The following is a 25,364-nucleotide window of genomic DNA, read 5'->3' on the forward strand; positions in this document are numbered from 1 at the left end:
CACAGGATGGATGGTAGCGCTCGCCTTTTCTTCTCCGGACAAGCTTTTTTTCCAGATGCCCCAAACAATCGGAAAGGTGATTCATCAGAGAAAATGACTTTACCCCAGTCCTCAGCAGTCCAATCCATGTACCTTTTGCAGAATATCAGTCTGTCCCTGATGCTTTTCTTGGAAAGAAGTGGCTTCTTTGCTGCCCTTCTTGACACCAGGCCATCCACCAAAAGTTTTTGCCTCACTGTGCTTGCAGCTGCACTCATACTTGCTTGCTGCCATTCCTCAGCAAGCTCCGCACTGGTGGTGGCTTGATCCTGCAACTGAATCCACTTTAGGAAACGGTCCTGGCGTTTGCTGGACTTTCCTGGGCGCCCTGAAGCCTTCTTACAGCAACTAAACCTCTCTCTTTGAAGTTCTTGATGATTCGATAAATGGCAACTAGGGGCTTAGAACATAATTTCAATTCATCTGATCACTGTGCATAACATTCTGGAGTACATTCAAATTGCCACCATCAAAAATGAGGCAGTAGATTTTGTGAAAATTAAGATTTGTGTCACTCAAAACTTTTGGCCCCGACTGTATGTCTGGTTAATTTTGGTAAAAAACAAACAAACAAACAAAAAAACTTCACATTCTAAACATGAGGAGGTGCATTATGGAAAACAGTGATAGTATCTCACCTGTAGATGAATACGTACTTCTGCAGGTCATCAGGCTTCCCCAGACTGGAGCTGGACACTGAACTGTAGTGGTAACCTTCATATCTCCAAACAACACAAACAAACACAAGAACTCAGCAGGAACCACATGACTGTCTCACACGTACACATCACCATTTGTTGCTGCGTGTGCTTCTTCACTAAATAAATCTTAAAAATGTTTTTTTTAAATGAAGCACGTATTGACCATTTGCACCTACGTCACGTGATCACGTGACTGCCCTATGACGGACGGCGGAAGGAAATGATCGTTGAATGGAAGTAGACATGACCTGGAGCGACTTAGTGACTGTTATTTTACAAATTAAAAGTTATTATTGCGCATGGAGCCATGGAATCTATTACTTCAAACAAAGGTCGCCTGTCAGTCGAAGTTGCACATTTAGTCGGGACTCATAGAGCGCGATATTTACTTTAGTTGGAGATCGCTAGTTTGAAAACAGTCCTTAACTTCTGTTGCATGCTGTTTTTACCAAGTTAATCAAATCGCCGACTTTGCCGGCGAGTCTCTGGGACGAGATGCTACCCTCACACCGGAGGACAATATACCTCGTAATGCAAAGGTAAAACTTGTTTATCATGCCAACTGATTTATTTTTACATAGTCCGTTCTATATTGAAACGTTGTGATGATGTTATGTTACTATGTTTACTAGCATGGAACAAATGACTATTGTAGTGGCAAGCTATGCAATGCAGTCATTTCATGACTATGACTCCTGCTCCAGAGTGAAAAACTCAAAGCACAAAGACAAAATCCCCCATTATTAAACTGTCAAATGCACTTAATAGTTTTGAAGAAGGTTCATTTTAAAACTAAGCTGTGTGTTCGTGCAGTTGGAGTGGACGCCAACTATCTGACTCGTTAATGTGATTTGAAACACGCAATTCGACACCTCTGTTACAATCTTTGTTAGTGTACGTTTACTAGTAAAATGTATGAAAATGTTTCTACTAATTACAACATTTATCTACTGTCTACATTAGTAGGTATGCGATAAAAAGCAACATTTAGTTTACTCCTTTGTCTGTCTGTACAATCGACCGAAAATATTATTTTATAAGTTAATCGATTAGACAAAGGACTTTATGCTGTATGAGATTCAATGGTTACAATATGGCTCTTTTGCCGTCCAGTGTCCCAGAGGGGGCGTTCCCATGAGGGCTGTGATGTCACGTGCAAAAGGTCCATACTACGGTGCAGAGTGAACATGCTTCACTAGCCTTCCACCAATCACTACAATGGCGAAACATGTCGGCCTCCTGTAAGGAGCGACACAGCCTATGTCAGTGTTTCCCACACCATGTTAATACTTGGGCCACCCAAGTAAACTGGCCACCACCCAAGTAGATTTCAAGAAAATGTAATAAAAAAAATAAAAAAATAAAAATAAAATAAATATATATATATATATATATATATATATATATATATATCATGTCCTGCTACTTGCGTCTCCTCTAACCTCATGATCCACAAGTGAGTGGCGGCGAACTAATGTTACATGCGGTATATCTGGTTAGGGTTAGGGTTAGGGTCAGATATACCGCATGTAACATTAGTTCACAGTCACTCACTTGTGGATCATGAGGTTAGAGGAGACACAAGTAGCAGGACATGGTTTGCATGCGGCAATTTTTATTGATAAGCCATGCATATTTCTCCTTCTGAGCACCATATGTACACTTTAGTATATTAGTGGGTTTTTAAAAAGAATACGACCCTCGTGAGGATAAGCGGTTCAGATAATGAATGGATGGATGAATTTAAGTTCACCACTAGATGGCTCTAATCCTACACAGTTTCTTTACAGATATCTGTCCTTTGTACTGATATATATGTCAGTCCAACAGACACAGTTATTAGTCCAATATATATATATATATATATATATATATATAAAACCTAGAAAATGTGTATAGACCATTAAATGTGCATTTTGGACAAATAACTGTGTCTGTTGGACTGACATTTGGACTAAAATATGTATTTTAGAGTGCTCCCACCGAAGACCATAGTTATTATATTTTTGGATTTATAGATAGTTTTTATTTGATTTTGACTTTTGTGTTTCAAATTTAATGTCGGGTGGAGCTGACGATGAGGAACATCAATGCAAAATAAAGGTGTGGAGAGAAAGGAGAGTTCAGTGCCTGCAAGTGAAGTGAAAACATGGGACTGGAGAATTGAACCATTCTTTCTTTATGCAACTACTGCAACTGTTTGTTTACTCTCAAACTTAGTTTGTAGCAGACGTGTGTGACATCATGCATGCTGTCATCATGACGTCTCTGATCAACTGTTAAAAGGAGACTGAATCTCTCTTTCATCTATAACCGCTTAAAACATCAAAACATATGTAGGAAGAAAACAAGGTTTGTTGGCTTGGTATGATTATATTATTGTTACCGTTTTATGTTATGTGTCCTGCATCTGCGGATGTTTGAAAGTGTTATATAAAGATGATTTGACTTGAACACTAGCAAAGACATTGTGCCCATTTATTTGTTGCCAATGCAGTGTTTAACCACGTTGGGAACTTTTGACCTGAATATCTTGCCGAGGTCACCTTGCCTCACTTATACTAATCTACTTGAGAAAAGCGTATGAGAGCTCCAAATGCTGCATGCAGGGATGTTAGCTTTATGTGTTAAGTCATAATCACAACAGAGCTTTTAAATGACCCAAAGCTAAGGTAGGGATGACCTCCTGCAAAATCCCGTGAATACTGCATTTTTTCCCATAAGAAATTATCTAAAATCATCCCACTTTATTATACACGGATTCATTTAAAAACACAAAATAAAAACATTTTATAGCAGTTTACTGGTACACCTTGTTTCAAAAAGTTGCTCGCCAGTTTTTAGTGTGCATGTGCAGCGCTTTTTGTTTTGGTCGTTCGTCAATGTTTTTGACGCCGTAGAAGCACAGAATTATTGTAGCGCGTGGGGGCGCCGATCCCAGTTGGTTTATTTTAATAAAGTGGACCTTTGGACTTTCAGTTATTTTGTTGCTCTCCCGTTTTTGCTGTCCCACTGCGCCGTCCACGGCTGATCAGCCACCACGCGTTACAGTGTACAGTCAAGGCAGCAGCAGCAACAATTTCTCATGCTATCTATCCATGATGGAACACGCAGCCAACTTCAAAATAAAATCTTCTCAAATACAGTAATATATTGACATCAATGTCTTGGTACGCTTTCACTTTGAAGTTGTTTCCATCACGGCATAACGGCTGACTTGACTTTTTTCTGACGGACTCATTGTGTTTGGAGTGTTTTATATTGCCGTTGTCCCAACAAAACAGCATACCCGTCGGAGTAGCATACCTTGCACTTCTGTACATGCACTGTAGTGAACGGGTCATGCGCACTAGCAACAGGTTGGGTGTTGGGTTGAGTTTAGGGTGAGGCCACAGATAGAGTTTACATGGAGGCAGCTATACGGGTATGCTGGACAAACTGTTACCATTGACGTCTTGAAATCAATTGCCAAAGCCCTTATCCCACTGAGCAGCGAACGTTGCCCCCCTAAAAAATTGTGTTACATTTTATGAATTTACACAACATACAGTATGCATCAACTTTCTTTATTATGTTTCTTATTTTCTCCATCAATATATCAAGCCCATAAACGGGGTGATTCAAAAAGAATACGCAAAAGTCATCACATGATATTTCAAAAACATAAAAACAATATAAGAATCTATCTTTGAGACATGTGTTGAACATATTTTCTGGTAATATTTAGAGCAAAAACACATATTTATGACATTAAGTGGCAAATTCGCAAGAAAAAAAATTCTCATAATTTTTTTTATATTTGCCACTTTATATAATGTATGTGGCAAATATAAAAACAATTCTCAAATTTGCGAATTTGCCGAGAAAAAAACGAATTTAGGAGAAAAAAAACTTACAGATTTGTGAGAGAGAGAAAAAAAAAATCACAAATTTATGAGAATTTTTTTTGTAGATTTGTGACATGAAAAAGTGGCTAATGTGCGAGAAAAAAAAACTCAGAAACTTGGGAAAAATACACGTAGCGTACTCGGATGTTTGTGCCAATACTTTTCGGTCAGGTTTTCAAATACGGAGATGGTAATTGCTTCAGTAATTCACTTACATGTACCTAAAGTCTGCTAGCTTCTGATTGTTTAGTGTTAGTTAGCTGATCGGGTTCAGGAAGTGTTGTCTCTGTAGCTGCCATGTGTGACGAGTAATGTTTAGGAAGAAATTCGTCTCCATCCTGCCTTTTCCTTTTATAACGTGTCCCATTAACCACCAACAAATCCTCACTTCATATAGCTCCTGGTGGACCAAAGTTAATTACCAAACTACTCAATTTTTGTATGAAAACAAAGTTGGGTCAGTTTGACAGTTTTGGGGGGGGGGGGGGTGCACAAATCAAAAAAGGCTGGGACCCCTGATTTACTATATTGTTGTGGTATTGTGATTTTAATACATATATGTGGCATATAGTAAAGTAGTATTAATATGCAATAACTCCAGCAGCAGCCAGACAAAGTTCTGTTTAATGGTAGCTATGGAGGACCAAAAGTGCCCAAATTAAATAAATAAATCTTTAAATAATTAAATAAATGTGTCATGAAACAATTAAATGCGTCAATCATTAATTAAATATGGAATTAAATAAACCAAAATTTTAATAAATGTGTCATGAAATTATTAAATGTCATTTATTAATTAAATATGGAATTAAATAAACCAATAATTAAATAAATGTGTCATTAATTAAATTACCTACATATATAAATATATATAATTATTTCTATATTTATTTATTTCATATTCCTGTGTTGCAGCGTTTCATTAATTTATTTTATCTGTCAAACTCGCCCGTCAAAGTAAGTGGGCGGGGCTGATGCACTCAAATCTTGTCTAATCGACTGCTTCGGCCTGAAGAGGTTAGAAATATGTCAGCTACAGTGGTGGATTTTTTTTTGCTGATATAGTGACCGAGGCTTGTTATTGTGCAAAACCAACATAAAAATAAAAGCGATATTTCTACTATTTCGCTAAAGTACAGTTTTGACTTGTAGGTGTTTCCATTGAAGAGTGATTTGCTTCTGAGGCGTAGTTCTTGTAATGTCCTGCCTCGACTCTCGCAAGATCTCGCGGTTCTTGTAGGCGGTCACGTCACGCTAACGGCTCCTTATGAACGTCACGAGAATAAATAGTATGCGTGTATGGAGCCGCGGCAGCCTTGGCTCAATAAGACTCAGGAAGCAATTCCGACACAAAAGCAAGTGGCCCTGTACTTCCACCTTCCTTTTCTTTCTTTTACTGGGCGGGGTCACATGACTACAAGAAATGCAAAAAAAAGTGACTTCGATTTCAACACATCTCAAAAAGCACCTCATGAGAGCGTAAATCTGAGTCTAATGGTAACGCACTAATTGAGGTGAATACCGCCTCCCAGCCTATCGAATTGTGTTTACTAGCTACTCTCATCAATTTCTTGTTCTGAAATGGATTTGCCTTGACTTGGTGAACAGGGTGACCAATCAAGTGTTAGGACCTGCCCACCAAACTTTGATGGGTGAGTTTGACAGATAAAATAAATTCATGAAACACCGCAACACAGTGACAATGAAATAATTAATTAAATTGAGAAATATATATATATATACACACACATACAAATAATCATAGGCAATTTAATTAATTAATGACATTTAATAACACATTTATTGATTTAATTTAATATTTATTTAATAAATGAAACATTTAATTAATTAATGACATTTATTTAATTATTTAGTGATGTATTCATTTATTTAATTTTGGCACTTTTGGTCCTCCATATGGTAGCAGCATTACGTTGTTCCTCTTCCTGCCAGATATTCATTTCACCCAATTTGAAATCTTTCGCAAGAGGACAGTTGAAAATTGAATGTTAGGGAAAGCGCACCTTTTTATATGGGGTGCTCCATATTCAACTGTCTCTCCAGGAGATCCCGAGGGCTCTTGCGCACCAACTTCCAAAACATTCACGCGTTGTCTCAAAGGCCGCTAAAACATTGCAAAATGTCGGTAATAACAGAGGCGACAACCTGATATAGTTGGCGAATTCAATATTTGCTACGTTCGGCAATGTTCGCTTCTTAGTGGGATACGGCCTTAATTAATTGGGGCTATGAAAAATGTTCGTTTATGCTCTAATAAGTGAAACAAGCTTATTGTTTGCTGCTAATATTGCCTAATTTTGTGAATTTCTGCTTGATTTTCACATGAAACACTATTTGCATATACTGTAGAAGGCTCTTGTGATAACGATTGCCGTCTTTCACAATTTTTGCATCAAGAATGAAAGAATACTGTATATGAACATGCTTGAAAAGAGAGAGCCTTAAAGTTGTCACATAAAGAGAATACCAATGTCAATATTTTTTCTGTTCAACAAAAATATGGAGTATGTCAGAAACTATAGCTGATTCAGCGAAAACAATGTAATGCAAAATACCCTGAAACTTTTGAAACCTTCATGGCGCCAAAAATTTGTTGACCAGTGTTATCGGAGTGAATAATAATAACAAAAAAAGATTCAAAACATAGCAATAAAGTGTATTTTGTTTTACATCCAGGTTAAAAACTTTCCCCCATACTAGTGACTAAGATCTTTCAAATAATTTTTAAAATCATGTTTTTGGCTCTTTTAGTAATTTCAGTATGCTGCTTTATTTCTTGACTTTGCTTTTAAATGTCTTTCACTCTTTTGTTTGTAAATACTTTTAAATGTCATACTTTCAATTATCTGACACTTCTGTAACACAGCTAGCAGCTAATGCAAGACCTGCCGCTAAACACTGGCAACAGGTGCAGTATAAAACAATGTCAGCGTGATTAAGTTTTTTTTTTTTAGCATCCTTAAAAAAAATCTTTGACACTTAAAAAAATAAATAATTGTCGGCCAGTGTAATAAAGGACACCAGAAAATTAGCGGATTGTATTATATACACGTGTGTAAAGTAAGGAAAACTGCTTTTTAAGGGTGATTTTGTGGGGCCATAGCCGTATCATATGTGTGTGTGTTATTCACGGGATTTTACAGTAATTGGTTTGTTTCATTGGCGCACTGATCTCAATTAAGTAGGTATGAACTTATTTATCAAAGAAAAATGCAACATAATTTATTGTAAATCATTTTGCAAACTCCCAATTTAAAGCTCACAAACACCCGGGGGTCCTTGTACCCCAGTTTGAGAACCACTGCACCTTGCAGCAGGAGACCCCTCCACCTTCCCCATCCTTTGTTACCTATTGGAAACGAAACGCTGACACATGATGACATGATTCTTTGTCATAAACACCTATCACCACCACACGTACCCCCCACCCTGACAGGGGATGAAAGTCCACAATTGGTCCAATAGACAATCACACATGCAAGTGTTGCACTAACCAATTACAGGTCAAGCCCTTTCATCAACCAATCACTGAGTAGAATCAGCATGGCTGCTGTTAGTGAGCTTGTTAGTCAGGGACAGGGTTAAATGAAGCCAAATATTGATGAGGATTATGATTGTTAATGATAATAACAACAATAATGATAATAATGGTTACATAGGGATGCACGATAATCAATTAGGGCTGGCCAATGTGGACAAAATGTGTTTTCTCGATATTCATGACATATCTCGATAAAGATACGATAATGAGTGGAAAGTGGAAACTAACAATATACTAAACTATATCAATCCAAAAGGATGTGGAAAGTGCATTTTTTTTATGACAACGTACAGATAGTATAGTCAACATTAACTAAGTAAGCAATAAATGAAAAATTATTCAATTCATATTTACTGCAACTGTGGTTTAACATTTAACATATTTACCACAAGCTTTGCTATTTTACCCACTGGTACATTTTCAAAGACAAATATGGTTAAGTATTGTTGTGCAATAGTTGTACTATAGAGATTTGGACGTCACGTGACTATACCCTGTGGCAGTATTGAAGCCTATTACTTGCAATGGGTGTACTTACTTTCTGTCCAAGAGAATTCACATTCACTTTGATGAAAAGGACATGATATACATGCACAAGATGGACAGGTTGTATGATATGTGTCAGGAGTGCTTTTTTTCCAACTCTTTGAGTATGCTGATACGTTGGCACTTAACACAGGTGAGTTTTGCAAATGTGATCATACAAAGGTTTTGCAAGTTTGTACAATCTGGATTTATTTCCCCTTTATCTGTGGTCAAAATGCCATCGAAGTTAGCAGTTTCACGTAAATCTTGCAGTGTTATTTAAGTGCATTAGCAACTTAGCACCTGCTGATTTGGCCGCTGCCATTTTCATTTATGCTGCAAAAAGTCTTCTTTATGCTGTTGGTCAGTTATTACATTTAACTGTGTAATATCTATTAAACCGTAGCAGCACAAACGAACAAAACATTTTAAACTGCATCCGGCAGGCCACCTTGGCCTTCGGGAAGCTCAGCAACAGGGCTTTATTGAATAGGAATATTTCTAAATTAAATTTACATATAGTGCACCCCGACTTTTGATACAACTGTATGTCATACACGATGGAATTTTCGTTGGAGAGAAAGAAAATAATGTCAAAACGCCATGGAGAAATTTATGTATTCAAGCTGCTGGCTGCTACCATCAGACAGACGGTATAGATCAATCAGAACTAGGACAAATCGATTCGGAGACAGTTTTTATCCGTTATCTTTTCATGAAAACACAGTTATCAGTGCGTGTTTTAAACTAGGATCTCTGTATGGAGTAATGTACGAGAGCCTCGCAAAAAACAGACTTCACTGTTTGCATCGATCATTCAGAGTATATTATCTCAGTATCGTGAATAACCTCTCGCGATCGCAAACAGAGTAAGTCATCACACAACATGCGACTAAACGGACCAATCACGAGAAGATCCGTGCGACATTCCACACGCTGCAACAATTTGTGACTTGTGCTTGGCATGTGTCGCAGAGGGGCCGCAGAGCTACGGCACTACACAATGCGGCAGTTGTTGCACGCACGAACGCGGGAGTATAAAGAGGCCTTTAAAAGATTTAATTACGATGACATTTTATTGTATGGTGCCTGCTCTCAGCATTGGCGGCTAGCAACGAGAGCCATCGGATTACCTCTCAAAGGCAGTTTAAATTATATTAATGATTCTGCACAGCTTGAAGTGCCTACCAGACGTGGGCTTGTCAGTAAATTTTGCTGGTCCATCATTAGTCATTCTCCAGCGGCCGGGCCAAACATCCATCGTCATCAATCCATCATTATTTCAAGCCAAACCAGAACTGTAATCATCAGTTCGTCAATTCGTTATCGTTATTTTAACCGCGCTTCTGTCATCACTAAGTTACAGTTCGCCACTAGGTCACGCAGTGTCAGCACTAAGCAGATGCATTGCCAAATTAATGAAATAAATAAATAAAACTTGCCACTGCCTGGCCTGACTTCTATAAAAAGACATAGGCTACTGTATATGTCATCCCAAAGACGTGATCGATCCACACTAAATGCGCATCCCTACATATGCCCAAATAGGAGTGTGACGATATATTGATATCGCGATAAATCATGATACTTTGTCTCCCGATACATTAGCGATATGCAAGCATCGCGATATTTGTAATTAATATAAAGCCACTGTAATGGCTCCATTGTTCATTACTTATTGAGCAATTACTTGGCAGGTCGCTAGGGGGAGCACCTCATAAGAGTGGCGGGGAAATGTATTGAAGTCCTCAGATGAAGAAGACTCATAAGCTTACTTTTACTTGTGTAAGACTTATTATCTGTCCAGCAACTGACTCAGTTTTGCATACGTAACATTTTAAAACATATTCTATGATTCGACTTTTTAAAGCACACAATTTCTGAGGAATATTAATATTGATTTATTTGGATATAATATTTAAGTAATTTTATTTATTTACTTTTGCAATGTCACACACAAAAATTGTCACCGTTTATAAAATGAAACAAGTCACTATGTTACTGACTGACATGTTGCATGACAATAGTGTTTAAGAAGGACACAAATTTGTTCACAGGAAGTGGTCTGTTAAGAAGACATTTGTATTTGCTTAAAAAAAATATACACTTAAGTATTCACTGTGAAGACACCAGTTTTAATATTTTGTTTCAGTGATGGTACAAAAATAAACTATTTTCTCATAGAAAAAACTATTTATGTCTTAAGTAGTTTTATCAAAAGATTATCGTGGATTTATTACCTGACCAATATATCAATAATCGTGATATCGTCATATCATGAGATAATCGTTATCGTGAGCCTTGTATCGCATCGTGAGGTACCCAGAGGTTCCCACCCTTATGCCCAAATCATACTCTAAAAATATTTGAACGACAATCACAATGTTTTTTTTGTACTTTTGTACTATTCACGTCGCCGTTGCCTAGAACGGTGACAAGGTTGGGAGGTGTAGCGGATTGGATAGGGATAGTATGTTCCCAATGGGGTATATGCCACGGAAGGTTTTCACACATCAGCTTTGTTTCCGTTTCCTGTTTGCAACTTGTGGGCCGCGTCCCAATTCTTGCGCTTCCGCCTTTGTGCCTCTAGGTTGCGCGTTTCCGTCGGCGGGTGCGAGTATGTAATGTGTCTGTCTCAGTTGTCCGAAGGATTTCAGAGAGTTGAGACGCCCTGCGGGAGCGCGCGGTTGGTGGGGCGCAGGGGTAGGGGTGCGAGTGTTGGAACGCGGCCATCAGTGGCCGGTAACAACGCTGTGATTGTGTGAAACCCGGAAGTCAATGGCATCTACCCCATTCCTAGAGGGATTTTTTTTTGTCTTTGCCTCCCCTTTAAAAGTAGAAGGGAAAAGGGAGAGATAAACTAGACAAAGGGTGCAGGGTGAAGAGGAAGTAATGGAATTGGGGTAAATATTTTGCCTTTGTGGTGCATTCAATTAAATATTGGCTGAACACAATTTTCAAATCATTCCATTCTGTTTTTATTTATACACATGTCCCAATTTCATTGTTATTGCGTTTGTAATTATTCAATAGAATTTTCAGTAGGATATTTGGATACCAAAAAATTTGATAGCTGCAGACAAGTATTCTTAAAATGATACATCAACTTACCAAGGGACAACAGAAAGAAACTGGCCAAAGGCTATAATTGGCATATTTAAATGCAAATGTTCGTTAATATTAGTGCTGTCAAATTAAAAGCATTAACTAATTAATTAATCACATTAATCATGTATTAATGCAGAATAATCACACTATTAATTTTGACCACAGATTAACCTTCATCTTGACAGCGGATGGCTACGTCAAAGGTAGCACAGGTTGAGCATTAAACATAACTACATGAAATAAATGTAATTACATTTTTAAATGTAATAAATGTTTACGTATGACATTAAGAATACTTGTTCATGTCAAACTACTGGGGTCATTTTTCTTTCCATTTTAAATTACTGAAGTAATTAACTGATTAGAAAAAGAGGAGGATGAGTGTGTGCAGTGGATCAAAAAATGTTGACATTCTCATAATATTAAATGTCGAAAGAATTAACACAACAGGTGCTCTTCAAATTTCGCGGGCAATTTATAAAAAAGCCTTTTTTAATTAAGCGTTTAATTATGATTAATGAAAATTCTAAAATGTGATTAATCTGATTTTAAAAAATTATCGTTTGACAGCTCTAATTAATATACACTGTCATTGTATTACATAAAATAAAAACAAGTTCAATCATAGGTCAGTATGTCTATTTGTATGCACGTGGCATCTTAATATTGAAATGAACTATAGCTAAAGTTTACATTTGATATGCCATTCAACAAAATATATTTTCTTTAATAAATTAATAAATAAATGCTATTCTAGAAATAGATGTTTTTGTAAAAGTGGCGTCACATTTGATTAGGACAATTCTTTGTGTATTTCTTTCCTCTACACACAACAAACTACACCGAACTCAAAATAAAAACAAACAAAAAGAAATTGGTTATTGGTCTTGAAAAATAGGGATTTATCAGTATCAGCTTGAAAAAAAATATATCGTGCATCCCTAATAGTAATTATAATAATAGAAACTTATATCATTCTTCTCAGGATACTCAAATAGACACACTCAAACACACACACACACACACACGTCTTTGTATCATCGTGGGGACATCTCAATGACATGATGCATTTCCTAGCCCCTTCCCCTAACTCCAACCATCAAAAATAATTGCCTACCCCCATTCCTTACCCTAACCCAATTCAAACCTAAACTCTAAAACCAAGTCTTGACCCTCAAAAAGAGGTCTGAACTTGTGGGGACCACCAAAATGTCCCCACAATTTCAAGTCGATCCCCACAATGGTAGTTAAACCTGGAAAAACACGTGTATGGGCCCCACAATGTAGCAAAGACAAAACACACACACGCTCCTAATTTGAAAAAGTACAATTATGATGTCTAGCAGTACACATCTTATAACACACGATTGACAGCTTCAAAGTCTGCTGATATGTTGCATTGGCAGGTCATGTGATTTATGCAATCGCAGCCAATCAGATTAGTAGATTGGATTATAAAGCTCATTGTGAAAGCTGCGACGACGCATGCTTGGAGATTCCATCATACCTTTGAGTTTTCCTGTTGAGGGTCAGAAAGCAGACATTACATCATTGCAGGGTTGAAGGTCACTACCATCACCTTCTGGGTCCCATAGCCCTTACTGTATTCTGACAAAATGTATGGACTACACCAACAGTATCACATTATGCCTTTCCAGTTGCAAGGTAAGGAGGTACAACAGTTTCTGCTGCAAATATGTTACTAGTGACTGGGATGCCCTCTGACAGAAAAATAACCTCTGGAGCTGTGTAATAAATATTGGGATTGGGATGGGGATTTCAATCATACTCATACACAAAAGATAATAATTAGTAGATAATAAATAATTTGTAGTTATATCCAATAAATTTAACTCATGTTCAACCTGAGTGGATGAACAAAAACATATTGGGGGTGGGGGCTGGATTGTTTGATTATTCGATGAAATAATCAATAGGATGATCAACTTTAAAAAGATTTGATACCGACAGCCCTAGTACACCACGGTGGCAGAATGACTACGTTAGATTCAAGAAGTGACGTAGGTGGTCTCTGCAATTGTGTTTATCCCACTGTTTGACCTGAAGATGGCACCACATAGATGCTTTTTGCTCAAAATTCAGCTTTCAACAAACATGCACTAAAATGTCAAATAATGACCAGGACATGTGGACATCTTTAGTAGACACACATTTATACAGTTTAACCGAACATAAAAAGTTGATTTGTGATTGAGTACCCCTTTAATTTATAATGCCGTAAAAAAAATCATCGTACAAAAAGCCTCTCGGAACGCATTGTGTTCAAATCTTAGTTACTTGTCAAAAATAGCCAATCTGGCATTAGAGAAAATCCTCATTCTTTTGTAAGTGAGCCATGGAAAGCCTAATCCTTCTAATATTTTCAGAGAGGAAGTGAAAGATCCTTCTTTCTGTTATGTACACATGTGTAAACAAAATTGTATTTCTGCATTTGACCCATCACAGTGAACACACACTCCTCGTATTTAACTCATTCACTCCCAGCCATTTGCACTGAAGCAACCCCCTTCGCTCCCGGCTGTTTTACTGGATTTTGAATGATTTTGCGAGACCCACAGAATATTGTGTTCTATTGCTATAAAAACATAGAACCTGCACAAAAGAAAGATTAGAGTATCTTCTTTCATCAGGAAAACAAAAGTATATTTGTATCGGTTTCAGTTTTGCAGCAATTAGCATTAGAATATAGCTAAGTTTCATCATTATTCACAAACCTGTTGGATACACTGGGGAAAAGAGCTTGTTGCAACATGGCCCTGGTTGATCTCTTAAACTCTGCTGCCACCTGATGGCTGTTTTGTTGTAATAACTAACATTGCTTTAAGCTACCTCTTTAGGTCAGAGGCTGCATCAAAGCCTTCTGTATGCTCTAGCATAAAAAAACATCAAAACTTTTGGGACCATGGCAATATTTAAAATAGAACATGTGTATACGTTTTGGGGAGCAAATGAGTTAAGAGGCAAAAATCCAAACTCATTAAAACATTATCCACCAGTGCTGAAACAACGCAAACCAAAATCCGCAGTCTGCTCCTGTGTTCCATCGCGTGTACTGGAGTGTGCAGTCAACATTCTTCTGAGTGAGAAGGACTATTTCCAATCTGCTATCTTCGACAGTTTGTGCAGAGATTTGTGTCTCTTGTTTTCTGAAAGATTTCTTCTTTGTTTCTAAAGTCCGAGAATAGATGTTCTGAAATCTTAATGTTTCTTTGAGGTGCTTGACATGAGGTATGCCAGGTTTAAACATATTTGAGTGTGGCACATCGGCGGATGTGACCTATATTTTGGACGACTAAAATATTAAGAACATTTTATTTGTAATGTTACATATTTACCATAATCTTCCATTTTAGAATTTGATTTAAAAATGAACAAACTTGGAGTCCGATAGTCAGACAAAAAAATCCACAGGGGTTCTTTTTATTTAGCACATATTCCCTCTTCGCTTCTAATAAACTTGTTTACACTCACGTTCACGGCATCACTTCCGCGTTCTCCCTTTAAGACAACGCACATCCACCACGCACACACGCTGACTCTCTATTCGCACATCACACAGCCTTCAGGTGCACACACAAGCGAATCCTCATGCAACATTTTCAAAAGTCAGAGGGAGCCACAACAGAAGAATGAAAGAGCCACACGTGGCTCCTGAGCCATGGGTTGACGACCCCTCTATTTACACACACAAACCTGGACAGCGAAACTGCAGATGGCTCATTAAAGCAGATAAGGATTCTTTGATCTCGTCACTGTTACTTGGACAATATTATGTTCAGACCAAAGACGAAATTTTGCTTCACCCCGCATTTCTCGCATGACTTTAATCGCGGATATGAATATAGCTGCTTTAGCACCATGCCACAACAGATAAGAGGAAGGGCTCCACTTTCTCCTTTGGCATAATGTATGAACATGGCTACATTGGCCAGTCAATCAGGTGGCCGGTGATTGTGCTAAAACTTTAGCTAATGCTAAATGCTATTGCTGTACTGGTTCACGATTCAACGGCGGTAAACCTTAAACAATGAAATATACTTACAAAATACGCCACCTTCCTCACTCCCCATTCTCCAAGCTTCTTCCCGTTTGGAACCTGGTTGTACCTACCTAATCATCAACCAAAGTGCGTGTAACAGCGGCAAAGTGGGGCCCGCATACATAAGCTTACGCCGCTAACCGAATGAAAGGAATGTGACTATGGGAAGTGGTAGTCCAAGTGAGTTTGGCTTAAATCAGTACCTTCTACTGTACCTGTTGAGTGCTGCCAGCAGACTTTTGATGGAGGAGCTATCAGAAGCCATTACTTCCTGGAGGAGTGTGATGTCACAGCGAGACAAGATCTGTATAAATGCACACTTTTTAGAACATAAAAAGTAAGTGTGCGAGTATGTGTTTATGTGTAAGGTACCCACCCGTGTGAGAGTATGCAGCACTCTGTTGTTTGACGCCTTGTGTGAGTCAAGCTTCTGCAGATTGTAGGCACAGATCCTGAACGCTGAGATGGCCCCGCCCCAAACCACCACACACAGGAAGGTCAGCAAGAGACAATGGTAAGGAGCACGCCACCTCATGATCAACTGTGGAACAAAACACACGTGAACCTTGTGGCACTTGAAAGAAGTCGGGTCATATATAATGGTAGTGAGGCCAGAATAAACAAAAAAAAGGTCATAGTAATGTTTAATGCAGAAAACTCAAGCAAAACAAGTCACGTTATTTTATCGATCTTGTCACAGAGTTAGTTGCTCGCTTAAATTGAAATGTAGTGACATGAGTTGTTGATATCAGCCTATCAAGTTCAACTATCATGAAGTCATTGACATTTGGACACAGAGGGCACTGGGCACGGGGGAGGCACGTCCCCTCACTTTCAAAAAGATCACAATATGTCCCATCCACTTTCGCCACATAAGGCAGCAAAAATCTCTTGATTTATGCTCCTCTTCCATTGGGATGGGCATAGAGCCTGAGAAGCCTATGTTGTGCTCCAACTACTGATGCATTTAAGGTACAAAAAAAAAATGCTGAATTTGTAACTGACTCACAATTTTAATCAACCCGCTTGCTGAAGTCGGATCTCCAACTCAGCAAAGCAAACATCTGTCATCACGTAACACTCTAGTCACACTTGAGTTTTGTTCTACAGTGTTGCGAGTTCTAAAGTACAACTTTCAAATGAACACACCGTAATGTTGTGCACATCTTACCACGTTGTAAAAAATTACGCGTTTACTCAACGTGAAAGATAGAAGGAACACTTTTCAGTAGATGTTTTTAACTATTTTTTTTTCTCTTAAGCTAGATAAGTCTTGTGGGATGTACTCAACGATAGCTGAATTGAAATACTTTAAAATATATGGGGAAATACTTATGGCTACATCTTTGTATTGAGCAAGACAATGAACTCTTATTTGCTTCTGGTGAAACATGGCAGCAGGTTATTTTTACATTGCGGGGTTTACCTAAGGTGGGTGGGGGGTGGGGGGGGGTGAAAAAGAAGGAGGGGGAAAAAATACCAGACTTTTGTCTCAAAAACAACAATGTAAGAAGACTATCTATCACATCCTATGCCTAGTCACAATAATATAAGATTGAGAATCTACACAGACAAATAATAAACGGCATTTGCTCTTACTCTGAATCAAGTTAAATGTAACATTTTGCCAACACTTTATAATAACGATTGTTAGTTCATTCACTCCCAGCCATTTTCACTGAAGAACCCTTTTCACTCCCGTTTGTTTTACTTGATTTTGACTGATTTTGCAAGGTCCACAGAATATTCTGTTCTGTTGGTATAAAAACATGGACTACCTACCAAAAGAAAGATTAGAGTCTCTTCTTTCATCTGGAAAAAACAGGATATTTGTATTTGTTTCCGTTTTGCAGCAATTAGCATTAGAATATAGCTAAGTTTCATCATTATTCACAAACCTGTTTAAAACACTGAAGAAGAGCGCTTGTTGCTACATGGCCCTGGCTAATCTTTTATACTGTTGCCACCTGCTGGCCGTTTCTTGTAATAACTACCATTGCTTTAAGCGACCAGAAGCTGTATCAAAGCCTTTTGTATGTTATAGTATATAAAAAAAAACTAAAAACACTGTTTTAACCATTTGTAATGCATTAGTTTTACATGATCAGGATTTTTGGGGCCGATCACAATCGCCAATCAGTGGATAAAAAAAATAATATTCCGATCACCGATCATAAGATGAAGAAATATGTCTATGTTTAAATTTGTTTACTATTAGGGCTGGATGATTATGGTGAAAATAATAATCACGATTATTTTTTATTGAGATTGAAATCACGATTAATAAAACGATTATTCGTTGATTTTAAAACTTAATATTTTTTCAACTACTAAAACTCAACTATTTAAAACTATGATAAACTTTACGCCCATTCATCCCTCCACACTTTATTCTTTTTTTTGTCAAGTATAATAACCTTATAAATATCACATGAAATTCAAGCCTCTTGCATTTTTATTCTTCATTTTCAAACTTTAGCATTACATTACCCTCTTTATCATATTTTATCTTGTGTTATTTTCACTAGTCTGGGGACTTAGTGGGCTATCCTGGGACCTCATGGAGTGTATGTTGTGCTATGTCCTGTGGAAATGTGTATGACTACAAAAAAATAAAATAAAATAGTCCTTGGATATATTACCCTACACATGTTATGGTTGCACCCTTTTTGCGGGAGATACAACATGACCGTATTTGCTGATGAATAGTTGTCCCAATTTGCATAGTGTAGTTTCAGATGACGTAAAGATTAACAGCGACTCAACATACAGCTACAAAATATTTTACTGTAACAAGATTTGTCTGCAATAAAACAGGTCAATTATTTTATATTACTTTAAAAGAAGACACTGAAAAATGGCTTTTATGTGAACATTAGTTTGTTCAATGCAGAGGGGCCAGCTCTTATTGTGAGACCTCCAAACTCTCATCCCCTTGGGAAAACCAAAGCTTCACAGCCTGCCTAGCATCATGATCAGACAAGTCTGGCTCTTCAACACTACTTTGGATTCGGTCATCCAATGCAGTGTTTCCCAAACAGGAATATGTGAGCACATTGCAGATTTTAGAGGATTCCTTGCTCCAAATACATCTGATTCCAAAGAACAAGACTGTTATAATGCTTCTGCAGAGCTTGCTGATGAGCTGATCATGTGAACCACATGTGTTGGAGAACAGAAATATCCAAAACCAGCAGGACTCTGGCCCTCAATGACCAAGTTTGCCCACCCCTGTTTTAGAGATTTGCCTCCTCTAACATTCCTGAATCAAATAATCATCTCATCAGCAAACTCTGAGAGATCCTGATAATGATCCAGATCATTGAATCAGGTGTGTTGGGGGAGAGGAAACCTCTAAAACATGTAGGACTCCAGCCTTGTAACGTGTGATGGTTTGGGCCGTGCAGGCACAGCTATGGATTGGCGCTACTGGATAGCCAAGTAGGGAGCAAAAACTGGGCTGACTGTCCACATGTACTCACTTTATTAAAATACAACAAAAAAAGGTGTATCAGTACTTATCACGCTTCACAATAAAGCATTAACGGTTCTGCACATGACTGCTCAGGTCCATGGCAAAAAATGTATAGGAGGTTGCAAGTTAAGTCTAAGCACCTATTGGACACATTGGTAATTTGGTGGATGAATTTTAGTGTGAAAGCTCAACGGTGACTAACGGCGCTTGCAAGCGTGTTCGGGCTTGTGGTGGCAAAGACGGACAAGCGATCGAGCTCTACTTCAACAAGGAGGCGGCAGAACAAGTCAAGTGACGTTTACATTTGTCACACACACACACACACACACACACACACACACACACACACACACACACACACACACACACACACACACACACACTTGTACTTGTATAATTGTGAGGACATCCATAGACATAATGCATTTCCTAGCCCCTTCACCTAACACCAACCATAAAAAATTATTGCCTACTCCCATTCCTTACCCTAACCTCAACCATAACCCAATTCAAACCTAAACTCTAAACTCCTGACCTTCAAAAACAGGTCTTGAGTTATGAGGACCAGTCAAAATGTCCTCACTTCACAAAAATGTCCTCAATCTGTTGGTTAAAGACGTATTTTGGGTCCTCACAATGTAGTATGTACAAGTACACACGCACACGCACACGCACACGCACACACGTTTGTCTTTGTAGGGCCACCCCATTGACAATGCATTTCCTAGCCCCTTACCTGCGTTGAAGCTCTTCAAAAGTTACAAGATTTTGTTTGTCCCCCCACACACAAATATCTAAACAGTTGCAAATGCAGTTCCATTGTTCGGCAACATAGTTGTGTCGATCACACCTATGCCCCCTTACTGCGCAGGCCACTTCCTCAACAGCTAGCCAACAATAGGACTCGTTGTTACTATTTAATTTAGTTATAGTCCCGATCTAGCCCTGTAGACGCCAACCTGGACTTGTTAGTTAAATTTTAAATTGACCTCGTGTAATCCGTTAACATAGGCTACAGAGAATTCAACTATGAATCGCTCCCTTGTTGCTCCGCTCAGCAGAGAATGTTTGCGTGCATTTGTTCACACTTGTATTTTGATGGAAATTACATAAAAGGTAGTTTGTAGCAAAGACATTAGACAATATACAACAAGTAAAAACGAATGCGACACCTTAAGGTGGACAATTGCTCTTTCTTTGTTTGTTCCGCTTGTTTTTGCCGTCAGAGCATTAAGTGAGTAGACGCCAAGGCAAGCCAATGACGCTCGGGGTGTTCTTACCTGTTCAGCGTTGGTAGGTGTTAGCGAGTCGGGCAAAAGAAGCGAAGACTTGACAGGGTGGCAGCTATCGCAACTGTCTCCCAACCTGTTCACAACTTCCTGACTCAGCAGTGGAACAACACGGCACGCCCCCTCCAGGTATGCTGCATTCACTGCCTGTATTATTTTCCCACTTTGGAACGCTTTCTGACCACCAGACGTTCCAAGCAAAACCCTCACAATACGTTTGGGTCTGCCAGGTCTGACAGGCATCTTCCCCCACCATCGGAGCCAACACACCACCAGGTGGTGATCAGTTGACAGCTCCGCCCCTCTCTTCGCCCGCGTGTCCAAAACATGCGGCCGCAAATCTGATGACACGACGAAGTCGATTATCGAACTGCGGCCAAGGGTGTCCTGGTGCCAAGTGCATACATGGACATTGACATATATCGTGCTTCCTGAGGTCCCCTGAGATTTCTCTTCCTCTCAGCATGACTGACCTGTATGGGTTCACCTGGGTAAGACTAAAGTGACGTGAACAACAAAATCAGGTTGAAACAATTGGAAAGTCCAAATTGCGGAAGAGGTTCACAAACTTTTGAGCAGCACTGTATATATATATGTGTGTGTGTGTGTGTGTGTGTGTGTGTGTGTGTGTGTGTGTGTGTGTGTGTGTGTGTGTGTGTGTGTGTGTGTGTGTGTGTGTGTGTGTGACAAATGTAAACGTCACTTGACTTGTTCTGCCGCCTCCTTGTTGAAGTAGAGCTCGATCGCTTGTCCGTCTTTGCCACCACAAGAAATAAAGCTGACTAAATTATACATTTACTCCAATGCAACACCCTTGGCGGATTTTACTTTGAAGTTTGCCTGCAGGCATAGGCAAACTGGGTGCCATCTAGTGGAGGGGGCGCCAAATTACAAATTACGCTCTTATTTGAAGACATTCAAAGCCAGGGTGTTCACCGCTGCGCCTGCCGTCGGTAAGTTGGTCGCTCCGTCTCTCTCGCATTAAACAAAAGCCAAGGTGCACTGAGGACGCGGGGGACACGTTCCCCTCAATTTAATAAGGACCACGATCCTTCCCATCCACTTTCGCCACGGCAAAAATCTCCAGTAAAACAAATGTTCCTCTTCCCCATCTGCTACAACTACTGATGCGCTTAAGGTCTACAGAAAATGTCAGAATTTGTACCTCTGAGTCAGAATTTTAATCTACCCTCTTCCTAAAGTCAGATTTCCAACTCAACAAGGCGGATCTTACAAGGCAGACATAGAATTGATGCTATCTACTAATCATGTAAATACTATAGTTACATGCTTTCTTGTACTTTCACACGGCTGACAAGCGCTAGGAGCGCGCAGCTCTGGGGTTACTATTGCGAGCAGCACAAGTCTGTAAAAAAAAATAGACATCTGCTCAATGTGAAATATAGAAGGAACACTTTTAGAAGATGTTTGTAACTTTTTTCTCTTAGGCAAATTATTTAATAAGAGCTTAATTGAAATACTTTAAAGTATCTGTGGAAATATTTACATGATCTTTGTTTTTATTATAACCAACAGCTTGTTTTTTTACATTGGGGGTTTTGCGGTCAGAGTGAGGTCCTAAGAAACAGGTAGCAGTTTTTTCAGAAATTAGCGGGACAATGAAGAATCAAATTAAATATAATCACAGCGTTTTCTCAAGAACAATCTACCTCGCCTAGATCCATCCATCCATCCTGTGGCAGTTATTTGTTGAATACAGTTGCAGTAACTAAAGATTGACAATCTACACAGACAAATAGTAAACGGCATTTGCTCTTACCTGAATCTGTCATGTTTGGTTTCTGTTTTTGGTTGTGTGTCTCCCTTGGTCTTGTTGAGTGTAATCCTGCCCTTCCTCGTGTCAACCAATCCGTGTCCTCAGCCACTTGTGTCTTGTTGTGTCGTTAGTGTGTGTGTATATAGTCTCCTGTCTCCCCTCTGTCTGGGTTAGATCATTCTGTCACGGTACGGAGTGGAGGACCCAAATACAGGGAGGCAGGAGAACCACGGCAGGGATGCATGTTCTACTAAACATAATTTATTTTACAAAAATACTAACAGGGGTACTGGGTAACTAAACAAAACCAACAAAGTTGTGAAAAGACCAAAAATCTAAGTAACAACAAAACACCAGTGGTGACAGCGACAATGATCCAACCGTGACAGAATGATCCAACCAGAAACGGACCCAGCAGAGCAAGAGGCAAATACCAGCTCCCGTTCCGGCGGCGCACATCCTGCGGCCGCCACCAGTTTTCGTTTCCGGCGGCGAACGTCCTGCGCCCGCCACCAGTTCCAGTTTCCGGCGGCGCACGTGCTGCGCCCACCACCAGTTCCAGTTTACGGCGGCACACGTGCTGCGCCCGCCTTCAGTTCCAGTTTACGGCGGCGCATGTGCTGCGCCCGCCACCCGTTCCAGTTTCCGGCGGCGCATGTGCTGTGCCCGCCACCCGTTCCAGTTTCCGGCGGCGCACGTGCTGCGCCCGCCACCCGTTCCAGTTTCCGGCAGCGCACGTCATGCCACTGCAGCCCCTGGCCTCTTCGCCTGTGCCGCTGCAGCCCCTGGCCTCTTCGCCTGTGCCGCTGCAGCCCCTGGCCTCTTCGCCTGTGCCGTTACATCCCCTGGCCTCTTCGCCTGTGCCGCTGCAACCCCTGGCCTCTACGCCTGTGCCCTCTTCCTGGCCTCACTGCCATGTTTGACTTTTGTTTGGGACATCTGGGATCCGTCCCTTGAGGGAGGGGTACTGTCATGTTTGGTTTCTGTTTTGGGTTGTGTGTCTCCCTTGGTCTTGTTGAGTGTAATCCTGCCCTTCCTCGTGTCAACCAATCCGTGCCCTCAGCCACTTGTGTCTTGCCCCAGGTGTGTCTTTTTGTGTCGTTAGTGTGTGTGTATATAGTCTCCTGTCTTCCCTCTGTCTGGTGTTGGATCATTGTTGCTGTCACCACTCTGGTGTTTTGTTGTTACTTAGATTTTTGGTCTTTTCACAACTTTGTTGGTTTTGTTTATTTAGAGTTACTCAGTACCCCTGTTAGTGTTTTTGTAAAATAAATTATGTTTAGTAGAACATGCATCCCTGCCATGGTTCTCCTGCCTCCCTGCATTTGGGTCCGCCACTCCGTACCGTGACAGAATCAAGCTAAATGTAAAATAAGACATTTTTTTACGCTACATGCACTATAGTAAAATTATAATAGCACTACTAGTCTTATTTAAAGTGTAAATTTCATGTACATTTTACATATTGATTTTTATTTATGTAAATTTATTGTTCATAATTGATTATTCATGCTCAAATGGTAAGACTGTATTTTTGTGGGCGATTGGCATTGGCATTGCAGAAAAATAACCATCATATGTGATTTATTGTTTAGCCATTATTTCAATTAAGAATTTTACAATGGATTTTTTTTCACATGCACGTACATACATATACACATACACACACTCTATCCATTTTTCATTCCCCCTAAGCTCCCTGCCCCACGCACAGCGGCAAGATGGCATGGGTTTGAAGTTCAAACCCCAAGTGAGTGGACAGTGCAGGCCAGGCACATTATGATGCCGCTTCCTGTTCTCCAGCTAAAACTCCAAGGGTGAGTCTCATACACCAAACATGTGCCCCTTTTTTTACTTTGAGCACCTGCTCCTCCGAAGGTGTTAAAGTAGACAATATTCGTATTCTACTCTTTGCGTGTTCAATTAACTGAATGGTGAGATTCTGGTGAAGAAGTCCCTTTGCAAAGGTAATTAGTCAGAAGCTTCTGATCACACAATTGAAGTCACTCAAACAGTGGTCTGTTCAAAAGTGTGCCCCTCCTTCTCCTGCACATCATTATTTATTGAAAAGTGGGTGAATACGAAAAGTCTCCTCCCATTCAGGAAAAAGGCAAAAGTTCCCAGGAATACAAATCAGATTAGAGAAAAACAATAATACATCAGCCTGTCCCTCCCCTCTTCCGACTGAGACCGGTACTAGACTATACTCCCTTGTAGATAATAGTGGAAGAACTTGTTGCCCTTTTCTTCTCAGGCGAAAGAGACAGATAAGAATACAATAGACAATTCTATTCATTGAGCTACACAGCTATAACTAAATCCAAAACGGCTAAAATATAAATTGAAACTGAAAAACAATGTTAATAATTCAACATTCCCTCATTTGAGCTCATGAGAGCTCAACACATTAAAACATTTTTTTTTCAATGGTTGTGTGGTGGAAATAATTATCATTAAAACATCCCTTTAGCAGGAGAGGAGATAGTTTAGCAATCATATGACATTAAAAAACAATTTGATACATTTAAAAGATTTTTAGTGGAATAAGCATAACATATGTGAGGCTTAACATAAAATGTTGTTCATTAAAAAGTGTCGCAATATATCGGCAGACGAATATGTGTTCTTTGAAGCCATCTCGTGATGAAGTTCTTTGTTGAATGAGAAGATGACGTTGTCAGCTTTTTGCAGAACCCCAGAATAGATTGCCTGCAAATGTGATTCTCGTGATGATTGCCCAGGAAAAGGCACTTGACTTGATCCGTTGAATGATGTCAGAACGATGTCCAAACGGCCGCTCCAGAACCGAACACTGGGTCAGGTGACGTGGCTCCCAGGTCGGAGGTGATAAGATTGATGATCATCAGTTGATGAGATAGCCGGCAGCCTTGTAGACCAGTTGTGGAATTTCGTCTCTCCTTTCCGTCATCAACCTGAGAGC

At 39.5% G+C, this 25,364-nt stretch overlaps 1 protein-coding gene across 4 annotated transcripts in view; it reads right to left on the bottom strand.

Moving 5' to 3' along the window:
* Positions 1-20,902, bottom strand: part of LOC147178172 (deoxyribonuclease-1-like) — a 37,865-nt gene extending 16,963 nt beyond the window's left edge. Inside the window, exons 1-5 of one of the 4 annotated variants that reach the window (XM_086068203.1) lie at positions 20,094-20,228; positions 16,259-16,423; positions 16,098-16,186; positions 13,330-13,341; positions 678-761 (exon numbers count right to left, since the gene is read on the bottom strand). In XM_086068203.1, the coding sequence (XP_085924329.1) occupies positions 678-761; positions 13,330-13,341; positions 16,098-16,186; positions 16,259-16,417 (344 nt within the window). In that variant the 5' untranslated portion in view covers positions 16,418-16,423; positions 20,094-20,228. Of the gene's footprint in view, positions 1-677; positions 762-13,329; positions 13,342-16,085; positions 16,187-16,258; positions 16,424-20,093; positions 20,229-20,637 lie in introns of those variants that run through there. The other 3 variants (XM_086068200.1, XM_086068201.1, XM_086068202.1) reach the window with 3 other exon arrangements.
* Positions 20,903-25,364: the final 4,462 nt, after the last annotated feature.

This window comes from Leptonotus elevatus, chromosome 2 (assembly GCF_054856555.1).
Source record: "Leptonotus elevatus isolate MCC_2025b chromosome 2, RoL_Lele_1.0, whole genome shotgun sequence".
In the NCBI taxonomy this organism is placed as follows: Eukaryota; Metazoa; Chordata; class Actinopteri; order Syngnathiformes; family Syngnathidae; genus Leptonotus; species Leptonotus elevatus.